General features: G+C 40.9%; 1 protein-coding gene across 8 annotated transcripts in view; it reads right to left on the bottom strand.

The window, feature by feature from the left end:
• Positions 1-27,375, bottom strand: part of CTNND1 (catenin delta 1) — a 62,450-nt gene that overhangs the window by 28,751 nt on the left and 6,324 nt on the right. For 4 of the 8 annotated variants that reach the window (XM_063289125.1, XM_063289127.1, XM_063289128.1 and 1 more), the window contains exons 1-5: positions 11,513-11,626; positions 9,127-9,435; positions 7,448-7,519; positions 6,439-6,597; positions 5,075-5,607 (exon numbers count right to left, since the gene is read on the bottom strand). In XM_063289125.1, coding sequence (XP_063145195.1) covers positions 5,075-5,607; positions 6,439-6,597; positions 7,448-7,519; positions 9,127-9,321 — 959 coding nt within the window. In that variant the 5' untranslated portion in view covers positions 9,322-9,435; positions 11,513-11,626. Of the gene's footprint in view, positions 1-5,074; positions 5,608-6,438; positions 6,598-7,447; positions 7,520-9,126; positions 9,436-11,512; positions 11,627-26,051; positions 26,263-27,375 lie in introns of those variants that run through there. The other 4 variants (XM_063289123.1, XM_063289124.1, XM_063289129.1 and 1 more) reach the window with 4 other exon arrangements.

Here is a 27,375-nt window from a genome sequence, read left to right as displayed (position 1 = left end):
GTGTTGAGGAAAAAAAGACGCAAATTAACTGCCAAAGATTTGAGAAGAATCAAACGTGAAGCTACCATGAACCTGTTATCCTCCAGTGCTGTCATATTCCAGAACTGCAACCTACCTGGAGTGCCCAGAAGTACAAGGTGTTCAGTGCTCAGAGACATGGCCAAGGTAAGGAAGGCTGAAACTCGACCACCACTGAACAAGACACATAAGTTGAAACGGCAAGACTGGGCCAAGAAATATCTGAAGACAGCTTTTTCAAAGGTTTTATGGACTGATGAGATGAGAGGGACGGACCAGATGGATGGGCCCGTGGCTGGATCGGTAATGGGCACAGAGCTCCGCTTTGACTCAGACGCCAGCAAGGTGGAGGTGGGGTACTGGTATGGGCTGGTATTATTAAAGGTGAGCTAGTTGGACCTTTTTGGGTTGAAGATGGACTCAAAATCAACTCCCGAGCCTACTGCCAGTTTTTAGAAGACACTTTCTTCAAGCAATGGTACAGGAAAAAGTCTGCATCTTTCAAGAAGACCATGATGTTTATGCAGGACAATGCTCCATCGCATGCATCGAAGTACTCCACTGCGTGGCTAGCCAGTAAAGGCCTCAAAGATGAAAGAATAATGACATGGCCCCCTTCCTCACCTGACCTAAACCCTATTGAGAACTTGTGGGCCCTTCTCAAACGGGAGATTTACGGTGAAGGAAAACAGTACACTCTCTGAACAGTGTCTGGGAGGCTGTGGTTGCTGCTGCACATAAGTTGATCGTCAACAGAGCAAGAAACTGACAGACTCCATGAATGGAAGGCTTATGACTGTTATTACAAAGAAGGGTGGCTATATTGGTCACTGATTTTTTGTTTGAAATGTCAGAAATGTTTATTTGTAAATTTTGAGTTGTTTGTTTATTATTCTCACTTTAACAGATGAAAATAAACGAGTGAGATGGGGGAATTTTTGTTTTTCATTTAATTGCATAATAATTCTGCACACTAACAGTTGCCCAGTAATTGTGCACACATAGATATGCTCCTAAGAAAGCCAAAACCTCACTTTTACTTTCTTAAATATTCAGGTTTGAGGTTTATTAACATTTTGGATTGACCGAGAGCACTGTAGTTGTTCAATAATGAAATTCATCCTCAAAAATACAACTTGCCTAATAATTGTGCACGCAGTATCATGGATCAAGAATAGATTAGGAAAATTTAGGACCGTACTTGTGAAAGACAGGCAGGCAAGCAAGGGACATAAACTTGCACGGAGAAAGGAATGGCAGCTTTAATACACAGGAGAAATGGAAGCTGCACTACATAACTACCATCGCCTTGCCCCATTTCAGTGGAAACCACAACCACATCCTCTTTTTTGGAATGTTAGGTGGAACAATTTATGCCTCTGCAATGGATGAAGCTAGCAAGTCAGGATGGTGTTTAGTTCATTTTTTAAATGGAAGTTCATATTCCTAGGATCCTACAGCAGCTATCAGACTAGTTAAGAATCTAAGTTAAGCAATCTTAGCCCAGAGGGCAAACAGATTTCTCATACCGAACGCAGATATCAGGATCATTCCATTCCTTAGAAAAGAAAAAGACACATAATAGCCTGTGAACGAATCACACCCATCTTCATGTAGCAGGTCCACACTGGCATAGCAGCAACCCACTGCCAAGCCGTCACAAGAATACCCTTCTCTTGCTACAACCCACCCCGGAACACAGCAGACTTTATCGTAAGAATAGTAGTCACATTATCGTTACCAGATGTACTGCCATATTATTTATATAGCCATTTAGAATACTTCCTGCGTACACTTGTAATTCTTACAACTCCACAAAGCAAACTACTCTTATCCTCAGATGAGGGAGGGGAGAGTGGGTGGGTCTTGGGTAAGTGCAGAGCTGAGGTCTCAAATAGAGACTTTCTATCCAAGATTTAGCTACAATCCAGCAAAAAAGCGTTTCAAGCATAGGAAAGGGACACGTTCAACCACCTCATTCAGCATGGTCTAGTATTTCCAGCTTTATATGTCTGGATACATCTGGTGGAATGTGTGAACACACAAAGGATTGTGTCTTACATTATTATTTAACTGGCAATTCACTGGATAGGATGCATTTTCTCTTGAATAATGTTAAGGCCTCATATTTAGTGGTAAAGATGAAAATTTTGAAGTCACAGAAAAACATTTCATTTTTGTTGGAAAATAACAGAAATCTGGTGAAAAAAATTAAATACATGCCATATTCATTTTTACCACCCTTTCCTGATCTAGGCTCATTTTGTTATTTTAAGAACAAACAGTGCAAAATGTTTATCTTGGTTCATTCATACAATTCATATTTGGTAAATTTATTAAAGTATAGTTTAGTCAGAAAATAATTACACTTACTAGTTGAATTTACAATAAGATGTTCTAATTTTTCCTGCAGATGGGACTATAAACTGCAGAACTCTAGAAAACTCTTAATTTTGTCAGTTTGACAAGTTAGAAAAACAAAGTTGAAGTCTAAAGAAACTGTCAATATGATAATAAAACAGATCTGTATAGTCTGACCCTAGACTATGTCCCCATTTGCATCTAAGCACAGGACAAACATGTCCTGACAACCAATGTTTTCTGCCATAACCCATGATTCATCTTGTCTCCAATACATATGTGAAGCACCTCAAGTCAGCTGTTTTGGTGTTAAAATTGTGTTTTTCTCTTTAAGCTGACAGCAAACTGCAGCAGTTTCAACCTGTGCTAATCTCACACAGTTTGCTGCCAGCACAGTGCCTCCTGGCCCCACTTCAGGCTGGTTTGTGAATGCCCATACCCAAGTCTGCTTCCCAGGCACTCTCCTCCAGGACCATTTTGTTTTGGGGAGCCAGAGTCCAGCACTTCAAACAAGGCTCTCCTGCTTCACCCACCGTCTCCCAGATCAGCTGTCTGATGGGCGGAGGTGGGCTTGGAAGAGCTGGACTTTCCCGCTATATCCACAACCTCCTGGAGGCTGTAGTTCAATTGCTAAATCCACACCCAAACAAGGCTAAGATCAGCTGCTTTGCAGGCTTATTTTGAATATGAGTTTTAAAGTGGTAAGATGGGACAGCTAACTCTCCCCCCTCACTGCACGTGGGAGAAGCCTGTCAAATAGCAGATCGGGGGCTTCTTTTGAGGGGGGGCTTAGTGCTCTTTCAAGAGTGCTCTTTGAGGCCTAGTCAAGAGTAGATCCACTGACCCTTAGATAATAGTCAGCAACAGAGAAGCCTACTACAAGAAAGTCAGGCACTGAATTCGCCTTCCTCTGACTGTGCTGCTTGTCCTCAGGTGCAGGAACTCCAGCGCTTGATCCTAGAGCAGCAATTCTCAAAGTGTGGTCTGGGGACCCCGGGGGTCCTTGAGACCCTTTCAGGGGTCCATGAAGTCAAATAAATAAATATTTTAAAATTTCTCAGTTTTAAACCAAAGCTCTTTGGGATCCTCAATCATTTTTAAGAATGCAAAGGGGTCCCAAGACCAAAATGTTTGAGAACCGCTGCTCTAGAATAAAGTCTTCCTATTACAAACCAATAGAAAAAAATCGAGGGCAGGAATAAAAGACAAATATACCAGCACCTGGTCTTATTGCATTCCTTATTCTAAAAGAAAACAATTCATTGGGTTGGGGGGTGTTAACTGTTTCCAAAGCTTTAATTTTTTTCAGGGAAAAAGGGCTGAGGAAAACCAGAAAAAGGGTTCCCCCAAAATCTTGTACTCACTGAGATAGTAAAACAAAGTTTGAGCTGTACTGTTTAAGACTGCAAATAGGAGTGCAGAAGGCGGGGATTTCTTTGATGGGGCAGCATTTGATACAGAGGCATATTAGGAGGCAGACTAGACAGCTCCTTAAAGTACAAAATTGGAGCTGGAGGTTTGCATACTTTTTGCTACCTGAACCTTGTCTGTTATTGGAGTCCTCTCTTCCCCACCTGCAATTTCACATAGCTGGCCTAGACTACAATTTATCACATCAGTGGGAAAGAGACTGTCACACAGATCTGTGCCACTAGAGCAATTATCCAGCTCAGCATCTCTGTGATGTAGTCCTTCCCGACATGCAAACTTACAAAAGAGAAGAAGCAAGCATATGCCCCTAAAGAATTTTTCACGCACAAATAGGGTCTGGTTAAGAGCCTTCCATCCTCCAACTTCTCCAGAAGGAGAAACTAAGAGAAAAGGAAGAGTGGTGAGGAACAAAACCGTTTGAAACAAGAAAGGAGTATTTGGTTCAAAATCTTAAACTGAAAGACAAAAACAAACGATCAGTTATAGAAATCATTCTGTTCAGGAAGACAGGCTAAGATTGGAGAAATGTTTAAGGTAAAGGCTGCTTTTATCCTTTGGTTTAAAAAATGGTTGAAGGCTACAAACTGAGGTGAACAGGGCAAAGGTCAGAAGTTGAAAGAGCAAAATCCTTTACCTCTGCACTACCCCTCTTCTTCCTCTTATTCACACACTCATCAAGATTGTGGGATGAGATTCAGGCACCCCCAACTCTTACTCACAGGACCAACAAGGGGGACAAGTCAAATGAGGCCACTAGTTTTCAACCCTGACAGAATTACAGTAACTGGGTTTGTCCTTGGAGAATCAGCAGGCATGTAAAAAATGGAAGACATGAAAGAGAAATGGAAATGGAAGAAGGAAATAGAAGAAGTGAAATGGAAATTATTGCTGAACTGAATTATTGATAGTAGAAACTGGGAGAGAAAGGGAAGAGAAAATGAAAAAAAATTATCTCCTTCGTTGGCTTCAGTGTTTATTTTTTCAAAAGAAGTTCAAAATGATGATGATGATGATGATGATGATGATGATGGTGATGATGATGATGGAGGAACTAATTAGATGAGCAGAGCTCTCTAGAAATAGCCTGCTCATCCCTAAATTCCAAAAGCAAATTTATCCCAGAACTCTCCTAGTTGCTTTAGAGATGTCACTGTTACTCAATACCACAATTGCTTTTCAAGGGTAGTTATTCTTCTCTACAGCATGGGAGAAACATCAAAACATTGCCAAGGCTGGCTATAATACGTTAAACTTATCCTCCTACCTGAGTCTCTGGCGGGGATCAGAAGGTGTCCCAGTCCGTCTTCCTGTTCCATAGTCTGGCACTGCGCCATAATCCAGGTCATCATAAGCCATGCTGCGTTGGTCCTCCTCCAGCCCATATGGCTCTGTGTGGAAGCGGTTCAGGTCCATGTTGCTTCCCCCTACACGCACCTGTGGTTGAGGCCCATAGACATCCTGCCTGCTGGGGGCCCTGTAGCCATCCACGGAGGGTCGGTAGCGCTCATCGATCCGGGTCACTCGGGAGAGGCTACCATAGCCGTGTTCACTGCCATGGTAGCCATCTTCATATGGCCGGCCATAACTATCTGAGTAGTGATAATTTCTTGGAAGGGTAGCTGTGCCTGGCTGGTTCATGTAGGCACCAGGGCCACCATTCGTGTTCTTCCTGAAGTTCCTATCTATGGTCTGGATGTAGTTGTTGGTGACTGGAGAACCATCCATAGGTAACCCATCTGGGCCAACGGGAACTTGCTGCACTGTACGTGTGGTCATGGTCTTCACAACTTTTTTCACCTACAGAATAGTAAGAATGGGCTATCAGGCATCTCCTTGTCACCTCACAGTAATTCTTAGGGCAGAGCTTGTATCACTGCTCATGTGCTGCAGTGCATTTCCTCATTAATTCTACAGGGCACTCCTCTCCATTTTCTCAAGTCAGATCTTCAGCTTCAAATATTAACTGGTTCTGGAGCATTTCCTAGATAGCTTTTTGATCCCTGAAACTCCTGGGCTATAGGAAAATTAAATCCAACACTTGTTCACTTGTTAACAAGAGCACCTGCAGAGCTGTAACCGTGGTTGACAGAATCCCACCATGCATCAGCACAATGCACAACTGCCAAATGCATATGCAGTCAAGAGCTGTTGGCAGGATCACATGCACTTTTCCTCATGACAAGTCAAAACCAACTCCAGGATTTCAGATCTGCTGCTAATGCTAATGCTAATGCTAATAATGCTAATGCTAGCCTCATACTGATATCAACATCATGTCAATACAATAGTTAACTCCAGCCAGACTGAGAACGCATAATTGATACACCAGAAAGCAACTACCTTGCAGCTTTCTCTGTTACTGAATTAACTTTCTATGTTATGTCTGCATTGACCATTTGGGATAATAAGTGGAATAAATCATCAGGTGAAAACTACTTTAGATCACTACATAAAGACAGCTGCCAGTGATAAAAATAGAAAAGCACCACTTGTGTTATCTGCTTTTAATTTGTTCCTAGAGGTTACTCAGTGCTATGCATGTGGCAATCATAAGCATAACCTCTTCCTTATAGAGCCCCTCCCAGAAAGATTCCATAACACACTTGCCATTTCTCCCCAGATTCTCACCGTGGTTTCTGTACGACGGGTTGTCCCATCATCGGAGGTCTCTACTGAAACAACTGACATGGCACCTTCTGGGTCCTCCTCCATGGTGTATGACTCTTCCACAATTTGTCCTGGATCCTGCATCCTGGGGATGGTGTTGTATATGAGGTGACTGTGATCCTAGGAAAGTGAGGGGACAGCCTATCAACCTATTTCTGCAGAGACAATACTATAAGAACACATTTCTTACAAGTCAGACTCTATTTGAAAATGTCCTTTACACTCAAGCCTCTATCTGACAGCAACCAATTATTTCCTAATGTTTGTTTGCAGCCACTCTAATGTAAAAAACTCATGCAAAAAACTATCATAAACTCAATGACACATGCTAAAACTCTCTTGGATTAAGACTTTAGAATCCTGCTTATAATTTACACTTACATTAATTACTAAAAAAGGTATCAGTCAAGTAGTAACCACTGAACAAGAATGGAAGAACATGGATTTCCTTTTCACATATTTAGTCACCAAAGTGTTCCTTCACATCTTGTATCCATATAAGAGTTCCTCAAGCTTTATAAAAAAAAACTTTAGATCTTGCTAAGGTATTTATTGATTGATTGTTCACATTTATATGACCGCCTATCTCATAGAAGGCAACTCTGGGCAGCATACAACAATGAATACAGAAGAACAATCATTATAAAAAGTAAAATGATTTAAAAATATTATCACAAAATTATAAAATCACTATAAAATATACCAACCCCACAGAGAGAGCAAGAATGTCAGTTATAGTGGAGCCATCTAAGAATGTCTCCCATTCCCACAGGCCTGACAACATAACCAGGTCTTGAGGGGCTTCCTAAACGATAGCAGGGAAGGAACAAGCCTAACTTGGAGGGGGGGGGGGGATGTTCCACAAGGAGGGAGTCAACCAATTCCAACCAATTGTGTTAGATCTTCTCCAAACAGCTTCACAGCCTTCTGTAAGCTTCATCAAAAAGAAGTTTTTAGTTCCTTTCCCTACCTGTGGCCCGTTGAGCTTTAATTCTGAGAATTTCTGCCTCTCCAAGTCAGCATTGCCCAAGAAACGGCCGTTCTGCAAGAGATAATAGTGATGAATTTGTGACCAAGCACCAGGAAACAAGAAGGAATTTTTTTTTGCAGCGTGGGGTGGGGGGGAGAGATAGAGAAAGGCATGTGTGACAACTGAGCACCTGAGGCTGACTGTTACACTGAATCCCACATAAGGCTACAATGCCAAATATTTAGAAATGAGGCTGCTGTGATTTGAAAGTGACAAGATAACACTAGCAATACAATGTAGGTAGTATGTTATAAGTTTACATTTCTCCATAAGAGTAAAGAAACAAGTATACATTATCCTATCCATCTGTTAAAATCTAAAAGATATGCAGGTTGAAAATGGTACATTCCAAAATAACTAAATACTGAGCCCATGCTGCCCCAGTCCTATAGGCCTCGAAAGCCCAAAAAAGTATATGGAAGCACCCTGAGAAATAGTTCAGAAAAGCAACCCATTGATAAGACCTCAACCCTGTCTCCATCATCTAGTTCTAGACTTACGGACACTGTCCTTCACCACCCAGAATGAAAAAGAAAATGCATGTAAGATTTTTTACAGTAGAGCACTCCTGTTTATCTTCTTTACAATTACAGTCTTCCTGAATGCATCCAAGACAGTTTCTACCCACTGTAGACAGGAACTCTACCCTACTGAGTACGAGAGATTAAGTGGCATATTTATTCTAAGCACAAGTTTAACACAGGTATTCATATCATCTGATATTGGCTATTTTGGTCATCTGTACACTTTTAAGGTAAGAGGACAGAACTTGAATAGCCAGTAGAAGCCAAAACCCAAGGGGAAAAGCAAGACAAAGCTTGGTGCAAAAGCTTAATCGAATTCATTTGATGCTTCTCTCATGGCTGGCTGGCAGGCAGACATGTTTCCTTAGCCCTGTTTCATGCTTCTATGACAGCAGTTTCAAGATCTGATGGTCGCATTTGAGGACATTTTATTATCAACATCTTATACAACTATTGTCACTAAGAGCAAGGAGAATTTTGTTTACTGTCTGGCATTCCTTAGTCAGTAAACCTGCTTATCATTCTTTTTATCTGTTTCATCTGTTTAGGGTCTCTTTTCACAAAAACCATCAAGCTACTGTTTGAGAATACACAGGAGCTTGCATCAGACGTGGGAAGCAGCTACTAAAAAACTTTAGGAAAGTGTGTATATAGGTATAATATACAGGATGTTCCCCAAAGAGCAAAGGACTCCAATCCAGTGGCTGACTGCTAGCATCTCCACTGTTGTACTGTGCATCCACCAAAGAAAGAGTGAACCTGCATTCTCAGCTGTCACTGCAAGTGCACATGTAATCAGTACAATGAATTTAAACATTAGCCAGACACTGTGAAATCGGTAAGACCACTATTAGTTAACCACTACACTGGATAGCCTTCAACAACACAGCTCCATGGGATCTACTCATAAATGAATACTGGCCAATACACTCATCAAATTCTTAGCTATTCAGAGAGCAGAAACCTGAAGCTCTTGGACCAAGCTGCTCCGGAAAGTATTTCCAAGAGAAACCAAACTACCAAGGTCGCCCCCAGCAGGAACCACTTAATCAGAAGGAGACAAGCATCCCGCTTGAGCACTTCACTAGATGTTACCTGGTGCCGGCGGGTGAGGGTGCCGTTGGCCATTGTTTGGCTGGCATCCTGGGGGGAGACACGGACGCGCTCCAGCTGGGCAGAGACATGGCGCCGTTCTTCCTCCAGCGCCCGTGTCAGCTTCTCAAACTGTGCCTCCTGCTCTTTGACGGAGGCAAGTATACTGGCAGTCGACTCCACTTCCGAGTCATCCATGGTTTTGAAGGCCCCACACAGGGGGAGAGTGGGTGCAAGGCAGGGAGATGCCACGGGGGATGTGAAAATTGACGTCACACAGAAAAGGGGTTGGAGGGGAGAAGGATCCCCTCACTTCAAAGAACACGTTTGGGAGACAAGTAAGGAGAAAGAGAGAAAGATTGATCTTAGATCTGGGGAGAGATTAAAAACACTTGAAAGAGGCCAAGTTCCACCTAATTCATCCTCCCCCAAATCAGCTGAGTGAGAAAAAATGAACACCAACAACCTCTCAAGGCAACAACTACACTTTAGCTGGCTCAGGAATACAAATCTGTGTGTGAAAGGAAATCCTATTCACAAGGGTGCTCCTTTAATAATGAAATGGGCAGTCCATCCCTCCAGAGTTTTCTCAATCGCAAACCAGACACTGGATAGGATACAGGTAGGCTAACGGCATCATGTAACATTAATTTTTGGATAGCTTTGATGCCTTGCTTTACATTTTAGGATTTCTTTCTATCAGAATATCAAACATCATTTTAGAAAGACTATGGATCCTTCTATTTCTTCTGCAGCTTAGCACACTTATTTTGATAAATTTACTAAGAATTTGCTCAAGTTTTTTATTTATTTAATTTTTATCCCACCTTTATTATTTTTATAAATAACTCAAGGCTGCAATGTACCTAATACCCCTTCCTCCTATTTTCCCCACAACGGCAACCCTTTGAGGCTAGTTGGACTGAGAGAGAGGGACTGGCCCAAGGTCACCCAGCCGGCTTTCATGCCTAAGGCGGGACTAGACCTCACAGTCTCCTGGTTTCTAGCCCAGCACCTTAACCACTAGACCAAACTGGCTCTCGAATTAAGTTAAGTGGCTCTTACTTGCTGCCTTCACAGATTAGTTTTTAGGACAGTTAAATGCATGGGGAGGCTGTCTTAAAAAGAAGTTGTAGCCCAAGAATTCCTTCTATGAAGGAGACTAGTCAACATAATATTTGGTTCTAAGGGAAAGAATGATTCTTGATTATTTCACCTCATTACACTATTTCTGTTAAAGAGGCCTTCAGAGAAAGTCATCTCAACTTTAAAATTGGATCTTTGGGAATTGCAGCCAGTTTGAACAAAGCATACAGATTCTACTGTAGCAGCATTTTCCTATCTGCCGGCCTGCCTAGGTCCAGGTCATTGTCCGTTGAACAGGAAATTGCATGTCACTTTAGGTTTATGCATTCCTGTCAAGACTAACTTCTACCATTTTAAAAACACAGTCCTTGGGAATCAGAAGTTAGCTGACCTACCAACTAATTAAACAGGCTATGGCCAGTTGTATTGAGCAACATGATAAGCTTGTGCCAGAAGGGGAGAGGCTACAGGTAGGAGTGATTCTTAAGAAGCTCCAGTGTTTTCTTTCAAGCATACATATATACGGTGAGAAGCTGCAAGTTTTGTTACATGTTCCCACAAAGTATTTACCATATGAAATGGTTCAAATGCTTTTCACCACTATCCATGTAGTGGTTACCACATGGAAACAACAATCCTAGGGCTTCTCCAATTTAAACTTCCCAAATTGTTCACTGGCTGTTTGTACACTTGTGTACGGAATTACATTGGTTTGCTTTTATATGTGTTTTTATTTCTTGACTGAAAACTCTGGTCATGGAAAGACTGAAAGATGTAATACATAAAGTAATTTTTGGGTTAAGGACTGGGAAATGCCCAGACTTATTTTACAGTATAAGATTCTTTTCTCAAGCCAGTTCTCTTCAAGACACTTTTTATCAATCCAAAACCATAGGTGTTAAGCTATAAACCTTAATATGGTTGTCAGCAATCATAACAGGGCTAACAAGACAAGCAAGGAGAACAAGCCATTTTGCGTATCATATACCCAAACCTAGAGCTGGTGCCAAAGTGCTCCAAGACAAAACATTAGCATATGTCCATCAGAAATATCTTCAGCCACAGCCTATTTATGAATTAATAAAAACAATTTTTAATGGGCCCCACATACAAAAGGCTGGTGGATTTGTAAATATGGAAGGAAGGCAGACTGTATATTTCTTCCATTCTAGAACTCTTGTTCTCCTTACCACAAGAGGCTCCCCAGACTTTAAAGAAAGCCAGCCTGGAAGAAAGAAAACCCACCACTCATCCCGACACAAAATATTATAACATTAAGACTGATTTTCCATACCATACACACCTGTGAAGGAAGGCCGGTCTGAACTGATTGGCTAAGGCACAGCTTGGTCTAAGTGCAGAAAATCATGGGAGAAGCAGCCCAGCCACCAACAGCAAGGAAGCAGGAGAAAAAAGGCTGCAGAGACAGCAGGAAGGGGATAAAAAAAATAGAAGTGTAAATTTAAAAAGGGAAGGAAGCAAAGGGGTCCAGGAAGGATGGATTTAAGATCAAACCAGTATTTATACATTAAAAAACAAACAAACCCAAACCCAACTGTTTTCCCTGAAAGGGATTTAAAACAACTTTCAACAAATTAATTTAAAAAATGGATTCATTAAGCAATAGTGGGGTAGTAGAAATGTGGCAGACTGGATCATGGAACTTGAAGCACAATGAATCCTTTCCCATTATGACTACAACTGTGGTGAAGAAAAAGCTCCACCAAGCAGAGAATCCACACACAAACGCTCCTGAGGTTGGCAGGAAAAAAGACCTTGACTTCACATCAGTTCTGAACCTTTCCATTATCACACATGAATAAGTTTACAGTTATAGAGCAAGCATTCCTATAGGGCAGGGATCTTCAAAATGTATGATTTGTTCAGTGATTTATATGTAGTCACCTCCTAAGATTGTAGGTCTACAGGTAGTCCTTGCTTAACAACCATTCATTTAGTGACAGTTCAGACTTATGATGAAGTTGGGAAAACCGACTTATGAATGGTCCTCTCACTTACGGCCGTCTCAGCGTCCCCCCAGTCACGTGATCATGATTTGGGCACAAGGCAACATGTTCGCATTTATTACTGTTGCAACGTCATGTTGTTACATGATTGCCATTTTCAACCTTCCTGGCCAGCTTCTGCCAAGCAAAATCAATGAGGAACCATGTGATTCATTTAACGACCACATGGTTCGCTTAACACCTGTGGTGATTCACTTAACAACCACTGCAAAAAAAGAAAGGTCATAAAATCAGGTTGGATTTGCTTAATGACCACTTTGCTTAGCAAACCGAAATTCCGGTCTCAATTATGGTCATTAAGCGAGGACTACCTGTACTTTTTCATAAGGTAAAGATCAGATACAACAACAAAACTAACATTACAGTGAACAAAATAAACCCCAGATTTTGGGTGGCCTTGGAACTAAATATAAACTCCTTCCTGATAAAACTGATGAGTCTGTCCTTAATAGTACTGAGCATGCCAGCCATCAGTTTAGAATCAAAGAAGTTCCTTTGAATATAGAGAAAAAGGAACCACTTATTGTCATGCCAATTTAAAGGGAATACATCACTTCCCTTTTTTAATTCTGTTTTAATTCTTAACCTTTAGTATTTTTTTTAAAAAATCCCTTCTTTCCAGTGGTGGGAAAAAAGTAACATTATTTCCAAGGAAGAAGAGGGGAGTGTTGGATCTTGTGGATACACAGCCTTTCAAAGTTGCCTCCTTTTTGATCGACCCAACACTGAAGAAGCTACAGGTCACCCTCTGATAACAGATCTAAAAACCCAGCCCCCCAAGATGCCCTTCCAAGACAGGCAGGACTGTATCTTAAGCACAATATCCCAGTTTTTAAAAAACAATTTTTAATAAACCAGTATCACTATTAGTTTTAATAAAAGCCTTTGCTTACAACATTTCCTCCAAAAGAATACTAAAATAAACATAGGGAAAATACAGAATTCCTGCATGTGCTTGATGTTACCAACTCAGTGAGCTAAAAATACTTTGATTATTCTGTGGATGATGGAAGGTAGTATTTGCCAGAAACTCGTTCCCTCTAACACCTATATCCCCCTCAAGACTGCCTTGTCCAAGCATGCTAAGTGTTTTTTTCCTTTTAATTCAAATTCCCCCTCCCCCCAAAATCAAAGCAGGAACAACATGTTTGGGCTAGTCTAACCTCCAAGACAGATACTGCCTCAATCCATTTTCCCACGGTGCTGGTGACATACCAGCCCCTACAACTGGCTTAATACATATGGGCATAACAGTTTGAAAAAAAGAGGTTTCTTTGAAGAACACACTCAAAAGATGATTTGAAAGTAGCAGAACCTTGTGACTTTTCCTTGGAACAGACTTAATTCCTCAGAGGGCTTTCAGTCAGCAATCACAGCTGAGTTTATTGATACAGAAAACCAATATAAAATTAAAGAGATAGCTTCAGGGGAAAAATGGTCTATAGCAGCAAAGTCTGTTGTACATTATTGAAACTCATGTCTCCCTCTACTGGGTCATTTCTTCTTCTTTTGCAGGCTTGCTTGAATTATAGCAGTGTTAAACTTATGTCTCACAACAAGAGATACAAATATTAGAGACACTTTTGTTCTATTAACTGAATTAAGGAGGAAGCATACAATACACACACATACCACCATCAATTACTTAGTGGTAGCAACTAGCCAATGTGGCTTGCTTGAACACAGAATCTCTGAGAGTGTGATCCACCCTTAATCTTTAGGTAATTTTGCTTCCATCTGTTGCATATGCAGATGTTACACTTCGCCAGCAAGTTTGATACAAGTAATTTTGAAAGATTGGAATATGTGTTGCAATTCTGGATTATAATAGTTAACATACGTTAGAGTCATATTTTTAGTCACATGATAAAAGAACTTCATTTAACTTTTTTTCACTTCAGTTCAGACACATTGGCACCAAAAGGGCTTTGACCTCGAAGAGATTGTTAGTTTGTTTCAGACAATCTTGCTCTTTGCCATCTGATGACCTCCACCCTGTAATCTTCTCTCTGCCAAAAGCCAATGCAGAACTTCAATAAGGATGGACCTAGACTGGAATAGACCAAGGCATGCTGTCTCTATACCCCAATATGTGCCCTTTCAAGAGTTATACAGGATGACCTCCTGGGCTTCATCATCAGCTTCAGGTCCACCACCCAGGATTAAAGTGCATAAGGCACACAGATGACATCACAAGGAACAATGCTGTGTCGCAATCATAGAGTCATAATTCTTCCACCAGCCCAGGCACGTATCAGTTTACAAGCCAACGATTTACTACAGAGTAGAAGACAAAGCTATGAAATGTGTACATGTAGGACTGAAGTATCTGGATTCATTGTCCAAGCAATAGGCTGAACAGCAGCTTCCCCTTTCAGCATGAGAAACTATCAGTAGTGTGGAGGGTGCACAAGAATGCTCAGGCCGCATGTCACATGTGGTCTCCAAACAATATGCCAAGGGCTAACTTCAAGCAATAAACAGAACCAGTTTAGAGATCGCCTGACTCCCAACGATTATGGATGACCTACACTTTAAAAGCAAGAAATAAAATAAAGGTACAGGCACATGTGTGTCCAGAAGAAAAACCATACAAACAAAAAAATCCTAAAGGGCTTGACCACCACTCTATTCCAAGGCCTGGGAATAAAGCGGTGGTCAAGCCAGGTTTTCAAAGACTTCCTGAACATCATCAGTGTGGAAACTATGCAGATGGGGGAGGGGGAATTCCAGAGGGCCGGCACCATGACAGAGAAGGCACACTTCCTAGGTCCGAATAGAAGGCACTGTATAATTGAGGGGATCTGGAGTGCACACACTCTACCCAATCTTACTCGATAGGCAGAACCTATTAGAGATAGCCCCTCCAATAACCAAGCCCCATGACACAAAGAGCTTTATAGGTGGTAACTAGCACCTTGGAGTCAACTGGCAACTGGTGCAACTCATGGAGCAATGTTGTCACATGGGCATACTGTGACACGCACATTACTGTCCATACCATTGCATTCTGTACCTGATGTAGCTTCCAAGGTATCTTGAAGGGTAGCCCCATGTAGAGTGCATTGCAATAGTCCATATGGTTTAATGTATTTAATAATTCAGTCAGAAGAAGCTCTAGGAATTCTACTCAAGGCTTTGGGGGCACAGGTTATGTATTCTTGTTCTAAAACTAAGCAGTAGATACACTCTGCAAACAAAATTCTCAACTGATAAAACAGCTAGAAATGCAGGAGCCTGAGCAGTTTTTTTCACAACACAGGTAGATTATATGAAACTTCAAACTTTTCTATGCACTCTGTAATGTGACCTGGGTGCCAAGAGAATAACTAGCACCAAAGTTCTGTAGAAGTCTGGAAACTGAAACACAGTGTGCAGAAGACTGATCTATTACAACTCAGCTATTACCTTCTATTCCAAAACAAAATTTTAGTCAAGGCTCCCTCATGTGACAACATATGTTAAAAGGAGGGAAGGAGGGAAATATGGGAGGGAGGGGAGACAGTATCTATGGACAGTATCACTTCAAAAAACTTTCAGTCCCATCTGACTAACTGTGGGTGCTTATTTGGGGTTATATGACATTTAATTGACAGGGTTTCTTGAAGAAGGAACCCATCAGCTTTATGTCTTACTCTGTCCAACTCCTGGCAATTTTCATATGACATTATCTCCAAAGTTTGTTTACTTACATACATACATAAAGCCAAGTATTGTTATTCTGCATATCTGCTAAGAGCACAGAGGGCACTAAATCTTAAAAATTCGCTTTCCAAAAAATGAGGTTTTGGAGATATTTTTGCATGCCTTCTTCAACAGCCTCAGGACAATACAGTCTCCTCACTTTCAATGGCAAACTGAAAGAGTGGGACTAACACCATCCAAGGAATTCATTGCTCAGAACTGAAAGGGAGAATATCTCATATATTATTCCCTGCTACCTATTCTCCACACAACAAAGGAAGAATAATATCATTATTTAGCTTACAAACCATGTCCTTTAAAAGCTCCACTACTGGTTGATAAGGATCAAACTATTTGAGAACCACAGCTCATGCTGGGATGGCTAAAGTTTAAAATAACCCCCATAGCTCTTTAGCCATAGTTCCCTACAAAAGCACTCCAAAGGAAAAAAATCTTTATTACTCAGTTTAAGAAAGGAAACAAAGTTCTTCCTTACTTGCTCCTTCCAGAGTTTTGCTTAATTAAAAAACTCATATCCAGCTTACATTACCAAAAAGCAACACAATCTTTACCTAAGTTATCTTGCTGCATCAGCCCAGATTCTACTATTTCAGTATTACAGCTGTTAAATAACAACCAGCTGTAAACCATGGTTTAGTTTTGGTGTAAGAGGTTATGTGAACCCCGCTATACTACTAGTGCAAAGTGCAAATTCCACACCATATTTCTTGGATCTTTCTTGTATATTCATGACTTTTACTTTTATCTACCAAATAACAGCACTGTTTGTAATGCTATAAACCCTATTGTACCTGGACCTAATTTCTAGACTGCTGAAGTCAGAAGGCAACATTTTCACTTTTGGAGGAAAGGGTTGAGAATAAGCAGATGCGCCTTGAGAAATCTTGAAACTACAAAAGTTGAAATTGACTGATCTAACAGCAACCTCAAGCTAGTAGCTGGTTGTAGTTTCAAAAGGACAAAACAAGTATGCTTTCAAGAGGAAGGTCTTCTCCCACAGTGCCTAACCACTTGTCACAAACAGCTAAGTTAGGCATCTGACTGTATAAATGTCAGAAAAGGCAAGCATTCCTTGAAGGAAGAAGCTTCACATCAGATACAACATTAATAATTTAGAACCGTAAGTTACAACATCTTTTGTATTTGGCTTTATTTGGCTAGCCTGGCTCCATAACATCTGAGGAACATAAAAGATTTCATCTGCTACCAAGGGTCATTGCAAATATTAAGCTAAACTATCATGTTCTAATCTGTTTAAAATCAAGATGATAGCATATTTTCAGACTAACAGGTGCCAGTCAATACTTCTGAAGAAGTTAGCCATAATTCACAAAGGCTTATGCCCATGGATTAAGCCTACCAGGAGATGTAAGGTGCCATCTTTAATCATCATATATATGAGAAAGCCATGACCTTGACAATACATATCTATGTGGTCAGCATGATGTTTCTGCACTTTACTATTTTGTCTAGATATGTCACATTATTTTTCTGGGGTAGCAGATGTCTCTTTATTTCGTGGCTACTGTCACCACTCTTACAAATTTTTTGTCTACAAAAATCATCTGCATTCAATTGCCACTGCCTGTTAACATCAGCTTATTTTTTTTTAACATTGATCAGCAAACCAACTTTTGCACTTTCTTCTTTTACCCATTAAGAGATTCTTAAAGGCTTCCTCATTTCCAACCATCAGAGTCTGAGGTTGCTGATGTTTCTCCCTGCAATTTCTTTTAGAAATTAGATGAAACATAAATGGCTGTTGATGCAGCCTCATTATGGAGACTGATGTCAATATCTGGCAAGCAAGTGCAACCACCTGTGAACTTTATATGGCAACTACATTAAGCCTTCAAGGAGTGCTTTGGAATTATATATGCTTGCAGGAGAACTGGAAGAGATAATTTCTACAACATACAGGAATGACAACTAAATTACAAAAGTTATGCTAGAAATGAAAATTAAAATACCTTCCCTATTTCCAATACAACGATGAACAATCACTCAGATCCCTGGACTCTGCCAAGCCAGGAAGCAAAACATTAACCAATATTTACTTACTCCAGCCCTAAGAATGAGATATTATATTATCAGTACCAGTTTCCAAGCACAGCCTAGACTAAAAAAAATAACCTCGCCTCCTGTTTTCAGATCTCAAAAGGTGCTTTTCTCCAACATTTCTTCACAGAAGCAAAAAAATCACTTTCATACTTAAAACTGAGTGCCTGTTTGGTATAGAGGTTATGGGGCTGGACTAGAAACTAGGAGACTGGGAATTCTAGGGGACTGGTGATTTTCAGCCAGTCATTTTCTCTCAGCCCAACCCATGTCACAGGGCTGATGTGAGGAAAATAAGAGAAGGGAGCATTAGGTCTACCGCCGTGAGTTGTACAAAGTAAAAAGTGGGATAGAAGTCAATAAATAAACCCTTTATTCATATTCTAGTAGTTCATGCAACTATAAAAATAACAGCCCAGAATTAATCTGCAACTAGTAATTCTTACTGTTTAGAAACTGAAGGAATTGCAGATAGAAAACCATTTGTTTAAACCAGAGATATTTCAGCTTTCCTCTCAATTCTCAGTGTTCGACAACTGTAGAGAAAACAGAGCATCAGGTGATTTGATTGCCAAAATTTTCTGATTAATAATAGCCACAACTCTCCTTCTGGGTACAGGGGGAAGTTTGTCAGGAGATAGAAAGGATCAAACCTGAGACCTTCTGAATGCCGAGTGGATGGTCAGCCATTCAACTATGGTTCTTTCCCTGAAAACTTCGCCTGCCAGGGGAAATATGACTGTGTAAACTCATTTAACAAGCATAGCTGGTCACCTCAGCCATCATTTTCTCTTCATGTCTTCAATTATCCACCCTGTAAGGCCTACTTGTATTTTTTTTCCATTAAAAAGTAGCCTTTATACGGTCACATGCTTTTTTATAGATACATAAACTGGGAGGTCATTCACTGGTTTCACTGCCACAAACTGAAATTGCCTTTATATCTCTGAGAGTTTTCCATTTTTTCTGATGAGACACATCATCTCAGAAGAGCCACTCCTGTCAGCCCTTTATAGTTTGCAGACTTGTAGCAACTTTCATCCTCCCCTGCTAGTTTTCAACTCTTCCATTCCTATAGTTCTTCACTCTTCCTTGGCCTTTCAGCCTGCAACTTCTTGTCACGTCAGAGAATCAAAGGGAGAAAATGGGGCAGAAGTCCTTGTAAGATCATTAGTCCCATTTAATGGACTCCTGGGTATTTTCTACCATGTTTCTACTGAAGAATTACAAACATGATTTGAGGACCATCTAGAAGAGCCAAATTCAGTATTACATTGTTGAGTACCACATCTGGGTGAATCGTAACTTGGATGTGATGGGTCTGTGTTATATTCTGTGACCAGGCAGTTAAAAGATTCCTGGAGAGTGGATGGCATCTTCAATCAGCATTTTAGAAAGTCCAGACAGAGAAGATACAGGTATAAGTTACACATCACTTTAAGCCATATATAATATAGTTAATTTTAATTTAGTACGTTGTGCAAAACAACTATTTGTGGTTAAGTAAACTATGATTCAGCAGGTGTGAATCCAGCCACAGTTGGCACACATGCAGTACTCTTAACAAACTCTTAATTAACAGAAGTCAAAGTTGTATGCCATGCAGAGTTCCCATGCACTTAGTTACTGTGTTTCATACTTCAGGATGCAGAATACATCTTTTTGGTGTAAAATATGTATGTGTTTGTGTGTGTTTATTGTGCATTTGAGAGCTGCATAACTTGAGAGACTGGTTACAAGTAATGGCAGCTTTGGTTCAGTTTCGTAAGCAGTCTACAGGCCAGAATGCATTTCCTCTCACTTGTAACACAATATTCAACAAGAGAGGGTAGAAAGACTGAAGATCTGAGCTTTCAAAGTGCTAAGCTGAACTTTTTCAAACCACCAGAGAGGAGGGTACATGCTTGGGTTCCATTCACCTGTTTCTCATCCTGAGGTTTATTTCCAGGGACCCACACTGATTTCTGCCTTTACTAGACAGGAAGATGAGAAAGAGGAAAAAAAGAACCCATGTGATAGCTTTGTTTGCTACTCTGGACTTTGAACACTGCCACTCCCTATACAAGCAAGCTCCTGTTCATGCAATAATGATAAGGGGAGCACAGATCCTAGCAGGCAGCCACAGTCCCTTCCAACGACTTTTTTTTAAAAAAAAAATAACTTGGTAGACAGCCAGACTTCAGAACAAACTTGGGCTGCATGCAGGGCGTGTTCCCCATTGACTAGAACTGGCCCAAGGCAGAAAAGTAAAGCTTCGCCCTAACCTGTGTCACAGGCAGAAGACTGGTTTAACTAGTTGATCTGATCACTGCAAGAGACTCACCTGTCTCCCTATCCTACACGCAGCTACCCTGCACCCTTAAGGGATGAAAATTACACACCGACCAGGAAGAACTCTTGCAGGTTACTAGTGTCCTGGGTTATTCCAATGAAAAGCTCACTTTGCCATATAAGGCGAAATTCAAGCAGCTAGGAGAAACTGATACAAAAGCTGGGATCTGTGAGGATGGGGAAAGAAAAGGCCGACATGTACAGAGATTGTTTGAGAGAATGAACTGGAGACATGAGATCAAAGGGCAGGGAAGTGCGAAGATCAATGCAACCAAGACCTCAGCAAGTCTCAAGGAAGTTCAACACAATCCCATAATTACCTCTTTTTTTGGTCCAACTACTAGTGGAAAGTACTAAAGAAAGCTGCTATTTCTGAAGTCAGTGTGGATGCAAAGTTAAAATCTAGTGGCAGCTTTAACGGACACACCTCCCCGTCTTTGAGTATTTAGGTGGCCAGCTAGCACTAGCCCATATCCTGCAGGGAATTCAGTTATCCTTTAACTCAGAAAAATGTGCACGGTCAGTGGCAAAACAGCTTTGAGGTCAGAACAGCGGCCCTTGGGCTCCCAAGGCAAGGCAAGGTCCATGGGGAAATAGGAGCCCCGCCCGGCAGGCAGCTTGGTCCAGCCTTTCAGGAAGGGAGCAGCAGTGGGGGGGAGGGGCTGCAGCGCGCGCATGTGTGCGCGCGCACACACACACACACACAGGAAAGGAAACCGAGCAGAGGGAAAGGATTGTTCCACTGGTATGCCAGTAATCTGGCTGCAGGGCAGCTGTCCTCTGGGCAGTCAAAGGAGAGTTTGTGTGTGCGTGTTGGAGGGCTGCCCTGCTAGGAGACTTTAGCTCAGTTACTTAAGCCCGAAGACGGCCATCCTCTCCCATTCTTGGGGCCCAAAGACAGGAAAAGTGATGGCTAAGTGAGCAAAGTCAAGATAATACTACAGACTCAGATGGCCAAGAGACCACCCTCACCCCACATTCTACACCCCAGCTTCCCTCACTTTAGGTGAATTTGTATTAGACAATTCATCACCTTTGTCCAAGAATCTGCTTTATGTGGAAAACAAAAAAATTGTTATCATGCGACAGATGCCAGCACAGTCAATTTGCACCCAAGGTCTGCAAACACACCAAAACTTCTTCCCACCAAAACCACTTCAACATTTTCCTACCAAAACCCCTTTCCACCCTCACTCATGCTTTTACCATTGTGTTGCATGGTTGTTCTAGATGTGCATCTTGTCTTCCGCTTACTCTGTATCTGCAATAGTTACCACTGTTTTTAAGGGGTCAAAACTACCCTCAATGTCTTGCCCAGCCCCCTTACCCAAAATGAAAAGGAAAAGGACCGCTTTAACCCTAAAAACACAGTTGGCCGTGTTGCATTCTGCCAAAGCTGATGAAGGGCCCTCGGCCCCAGGACAAGCTTTTAACCTGAGCAAATCTACTGCGCGCAACACAGGAAAGAATGCTAATAAAATTCGTAAGACCCTTATGCATTCTACCTCTTTCTCTGAAATGATAATCATGCACATTAGAAATCCAGCTATAGAAAAGATGAAAGAAGTGTTTACACTGTACATATAATATGAGACAAAGAAGAAAACATGTTTGAGTAAGTAGCGCTTATGAATAAGGCTCTAAAATGAGCACATTTGTTAATGCACTTGGGGTACAAAATTTGACACCATACCCTACAATCCCCCTTTTCCCACTGTTTTATTGTCTCCTTTATACAAATTTGCTTTATTGGAAATTTTTGAGAGGCATAAAGCAAGGGAAGCAAGCCTGTATACCCAACAGATAACTGTGACTACTACTTTCAAAACGGGGTAATATGGCCTCAGTAAACTTGAACTGCAAGAGAACCAGAAAGTCATCCATCTTGAAAGGCAGTTAATGTGTTTAAACCATTAAACAAAGAAATAAAAAAAACAGAAGGTTGTCTTCGAGGAGCATGGATATTACAAGAAAAATGTAATGACAAGAGGACATCTGACATCAAACATCTCTCTTAATCTTCCATCTGAAGACAGCAGTCTTTTAGTATTATGTTGAAACAGTAGCTTTGAAAAATGCCCACTAAGAGTGCACAATCAGGCCCTACACTTGTCATCAAGACAATTATGTTTGACTGGGGACAGAATTCCTATAACTCAGGGATAAACAGTTCGGAGCTCAAGGGCACTAATGCACTGGAAGACACTTCCCCTGGGCGCTGCAGGATGCACACCCACCTGATTTTAAAAAAATATTTAATTAAGAAAATATTTAACGGAAAGCTATGCTGCAAAGCAAGATGCCAGCTCTAGTGTGATCTTTATTAACGTAAACATCTCTAAGCTCCATATTAGCATTCTTGGAGAATTAAAATAGCAGATTCCTTGGAAAGGCCTTCCTTGGAAATATGCCCACCTGCCAAGAAAAATACAAAGGTAACGGGAGGGAAGGGAGAAAAGGATAGTAAAGAGCATCCTCACTAACTGTTTTCTGATCAATTGATTATTTTGTTATTGTCATACCTACCATAACTGTCATTTGTGGAACCATCCACACAACATGCCCATGAGAAAGGCCCCAGGAATCTTTGACCACCATTTGGGTTATACTCTTGTTAGTATCTGTAAGTTCAGTAGAAGGATCCTCTATGAAACATGCATACATATACCACTAGTGATTAAATATCCTATGTACCCTGCAGAGCACCAGGAGCTCTCCAAGTTTAGTTTGTACATACGCAACTACAGGAAAAAATACACTGCGCATCATACAAGTTCTCAGCTTTTGTGCCCTCAGGAGAGATCAGAATCTCTACCTGAAACGTGGGGCAAGACACCTGGATTCATGTGCCCAACGTCTAAACTCGGGAACCTGCACAAGTTGGAAATCCTTTCACAACACAAAGGTCACTCTTTTCTCTGTGGGAATTTGCAGCTGAAGTCAGGGGACAAAGAGATTGCACAGGCGCACATATAGACGGCTCCCTTCTCTCGCCCCCCTTTGCCTTCCCATTTCCTGTCACAGTAGCACTAGATCTTAAGCTCAGAAACAAACAAACACAGAGTACTGGATTCTGGGAAATGGGCCAGAGCATTCCAGGGCAGCCCGGCCACCAATCAGCAGCAAGAGCTCCCACTCTATCCTGCACAACTCCTTATCTTACTAGAGGAAAAACAACCCTTATAACCCCACCAACAACCGGGGCTTGAAGGGGAGGTCTGTGTCAAGGATGTGGGCCACGGAGGGAACTGGAGAAGAAAAGGGAAAGAAGTTGTTTTGCAGCCATTTTGCTACACAAACATTGCAACAGGAATTCTGTGCCAGAGGAACAAAGAACGATAAATACCCATCAATAATATACATTCTCAACTGATAAACCATCCCACATTTTTTGAAGTTCACATGGAAGCTTTTGAGGGACATCAATTCATTCCCTTAACATACAAAGGTACTTAACTCATTGCCGCACGCTTCTTTCCATTGTCCTTCCTCAAAAGGGGTTAGCTATCTTTCCACCATAACCTTACTGCAAATACAAACTTGGCATTCTTTATGCTATCAGCCACACAGGTTCCGAGTCCTTTGCAGCTCTCATCACGAGAGTCACAACCTGCCCTGGATACCGTTCACCAGAAGCAGCCTCTAGAGGTCCATTCTATGGCCAAAACCTAGCTGACTTTTATTCAGTATATTGTTTTCCAAGGCTGTACAACACTTCAGAAAAAAGTAAGAAAAGATGCTTCAGAGAGCCAAAGAAACACCAGCCAGAAGCTCCTTAAAACAGCTGCATCTGTGGGCAACGGCCCTCTGCAACATGGACCCAGGAAAAAATGGGGCTACTTGAAAGAGTTGCTGTCAAGTACTTTGTTCATATTCTGAAGCACCTTTTTGGGACTGAACCCAAAACAGTGCACAGCCCTTTTCTACTCATGTTGAGGATATATGTAGAACCAGCACATCACTTTGTTTTGTCTAGTTTAAAGGTATGAGAAGGTAAGAATTAGATCTACGATAAGGATTCCTGACTCCTAGTTACTTAAAATACCAGCAAGAAAATGACTTCCCATTCTCTAAATATACTTAAGTGACAAAACTAAGAGGAAAAGAGCAAATTCTGTGATTTGCATTTATTACAAATACTAGGACCAATCACAGTTCAGACCCTCCACACAAGAGTTTAGAAAAATACTGAACTCTTAACTGTCCTGCATCAGGTATTTGGTGATTCTCTAGTTCTAGTACTGCCAAATAGATATTGAAGGCCTGAAGTCTGCCAGGTAAGAAAACAAATCTCTTCCCTTTGCCTTTGAACTTAAATTCACTCTTCAGCTTAGTCACATCTAGTGTGACTCAAACTCAAGGCAGTACATCTGATTATACAAAAAAATCACCCACAAAGCCAGAATCAACTTAGAACTTCTGAAGTCCAGCAACCCATAATTTCTCTCGGCATCCCACTACCAGAATCGTGAACTTCTGAAAACTGAAAAAATATTTATTTACTAAATGTATATGGTTGCCCACCCAACCAAGAAACTCTGGGCAGCTGACACATCTGCGTAACAGCAGATAAACTAGTGCTGAAATAGCAAAGTTTGTATGGCTGTCCTCTAGGAAATTGAAGTACCTCCGACTTTATATACATAATATCAATTCACTTTTGTGGCCACCAACATTCACTGCAATTTTTAACAGCCATTATTTTGTACCGTCTGCATTATTGATAATGTGCCATCAAGTTGCTGTTGACTCCTAGCAATCACATAGGCAGGTCTTTCTGCATTACAACACAAAAAACTGGCATTACTGGTATTCTTAACTCCTGGTCAGAGAGAAAATGATATTGTGTTCAGAAACTTGCAGGAAAGAGAAGACAAATTTCCTACTGGATGCTAGATTTTGGTTTGCCTGGACAGAGAAAGGATGCAGGATGAAGTCAAGGAATATAATCCATTCTTTTTTTTCAGATTGTATCTTTTAACAATTCCACCCTCTGTCCAACTCTTAATTCCTGACATATTTTCAAGTTAGCATTCAAGTATAAAACCAGGCAATGTCTGCTACTTAATTGGGGGGGGGGCGATATTTCATATCTCCTAGTTCTTAACAATCAAATTATTTGAGTAACCTATTATGCACCTGCCATGGCCCTCCACAATTGCAGGATGTTATTCGTTTTATATTCTGAGTGTCTCAGAATCCCAAAAAGCTAGCAATTTTCTAGATCTCACTACCAGGTTGTAAACCAACAATATAGCTTATAAAAGCTCAGAAGCCAGAAAAGGAGAGATAGGAAGGGGAAGCTCCCAATGTACCCAGGCTACTGTTTGCTCTTCAAAAATCCTTCCAAAATAACTGCACTGTTACTTGTCTCTGCTGAAAACTTCAGTCTTGCAAAATTACAGTGTTAAAACTTCAGACAGAGCCCTCTCCAAAAGCAGAATATTGCCTTCTAAACACAATCTCAATATTATATTCTACAACAGTGTACAGAAGACATTTTGTGTCAATAAGAACTTTCTTTAAAGAAATATAGATACCAATACTTATTTATAAATATATTTAAACCCAAGAGGTAAGCTAAAAAGGGCATTAGTTATGATTTGAAATGTCATAAAGCAAAGTTGCTGCCCAGAATTGTCCTATTCTTATCCCAAGGGGTATTGTGTGACACAGAGGCACAGCTTTATTTGGCCATCTTGCCCAGTATTTTTACTTTACCTGACAGGAGACAGCATCTTATCTGCTGGAGCTATGCAATCTTTTTAACTGAGCTGGAAAGGCTCAAGATTGAATCTGACACCTTCTGCAGTCAAACGAACAACTGTACCGCTGAGCTTCAGCCCTTTTACCCCACTTGGTCCAAGACAGGACAAACATGTCATGAAAGAGTTGCGCTTTCTCCAGTAAATCAGAATAGCACGGCAGTCAGTCCTCCATTCATCACGCGCCTAACTCTAATGCCAAAGTCCAAAGTCCCCATGAAATTATTGTATGGTCCAGACCATTTCCTCCTCCTCCTCTGTGTATACAAGATCAAAGAAGAGCACAAACAAACCCTGCAAACAACTTGGTATGTTCTTCCGGCAAACAGGAATAGCACGACACAGTCTGGAACAACAAGTGCTACAAGTCTATTGTGTGAGGTATACTAAAAGTTTTGCACTAGAACAAGATCAAGCATTGCCTGATGCGGAGCTGCTGTGGGCGAGGTTCCAGACGACTTCCTCCTCAGGCACTCAGAACTTCAGAATTAGAGCTAGAATTCAGTTCATCAGCAAGTCTTCACAGAGCATTCAGCCCCATCTGACTCTTCTTTTGTGTGTTTGGAAAGGGAAGAGGAGGAGGAGCATAAAACTCACAATGATACCTCCTAAGTGGCTGACTGGCCACATATGGTATTACTGAGTGGAAATACTCATTTCTCACAACAGCTTTTTTTTCTGGAGCAGGTAAAAGATAATTATTTCTAATAATTAAGGTAACAGTTGTTCTAATCCACACCTCACTTTAACTAGAGCTCTTTAACTCTTCAAAAGAGTTGAAATCCATGATTAAAATTTATTCTTGAGGGTTTATAATAAACTGCCCAGGAAATGCCTTCTAATTTACTCTTAAGAAGTCCCATTTAAAGAAATCCAGCTACTGTAAGTAACTTAAATCAAAGGCAAGATCTAGGCACACTTAACAGGATCCTTACTGCCCAGCAGATGAAATAATTCAAATTGCAATTCATCAAGCAAAAATACTTAACACACTTTATGAAAGTAAATGTTAGGATGTTTTAGGGAGGTACTCAATACAGCAAAGGTAGAACTGAGGTATTCCTTCTCAGTTCTATACAACCTTTGGGGGGGATGGGAGGTGGCAAAATTTGATAGATAAATAAATAAATAATAAAACACTCTGTTTGCAGGAAGTATGAAAGTAATGCATTAAATACTTAGAAATATCTACGTTCTACCTCCATATCCCATGCTTTGTTTCAAGCTGTTTCATGCAGCATATGCTTTAAGATTCCTCTCAAACAAGTTTAACAAAACAA

Source organism: Candoia aspera, chromosome 1, assembly GCF_035149785.1.
Source record: "Candoia aspera isolate rCanAsp1 chromosome 1, rCanAsp1.hap2, whole genome shotgun sequence".
NCBI lineage: Eukaryota > Metazoa > Chordata > Lepidosauria > Squamata > Boidae > Candoia > Candoia aspera.
The sequence above is the reverse complement of the archived record's forward strand: the minus strand, read 5'-3'. Positions and strand labels throughout refer to the sequence as shown.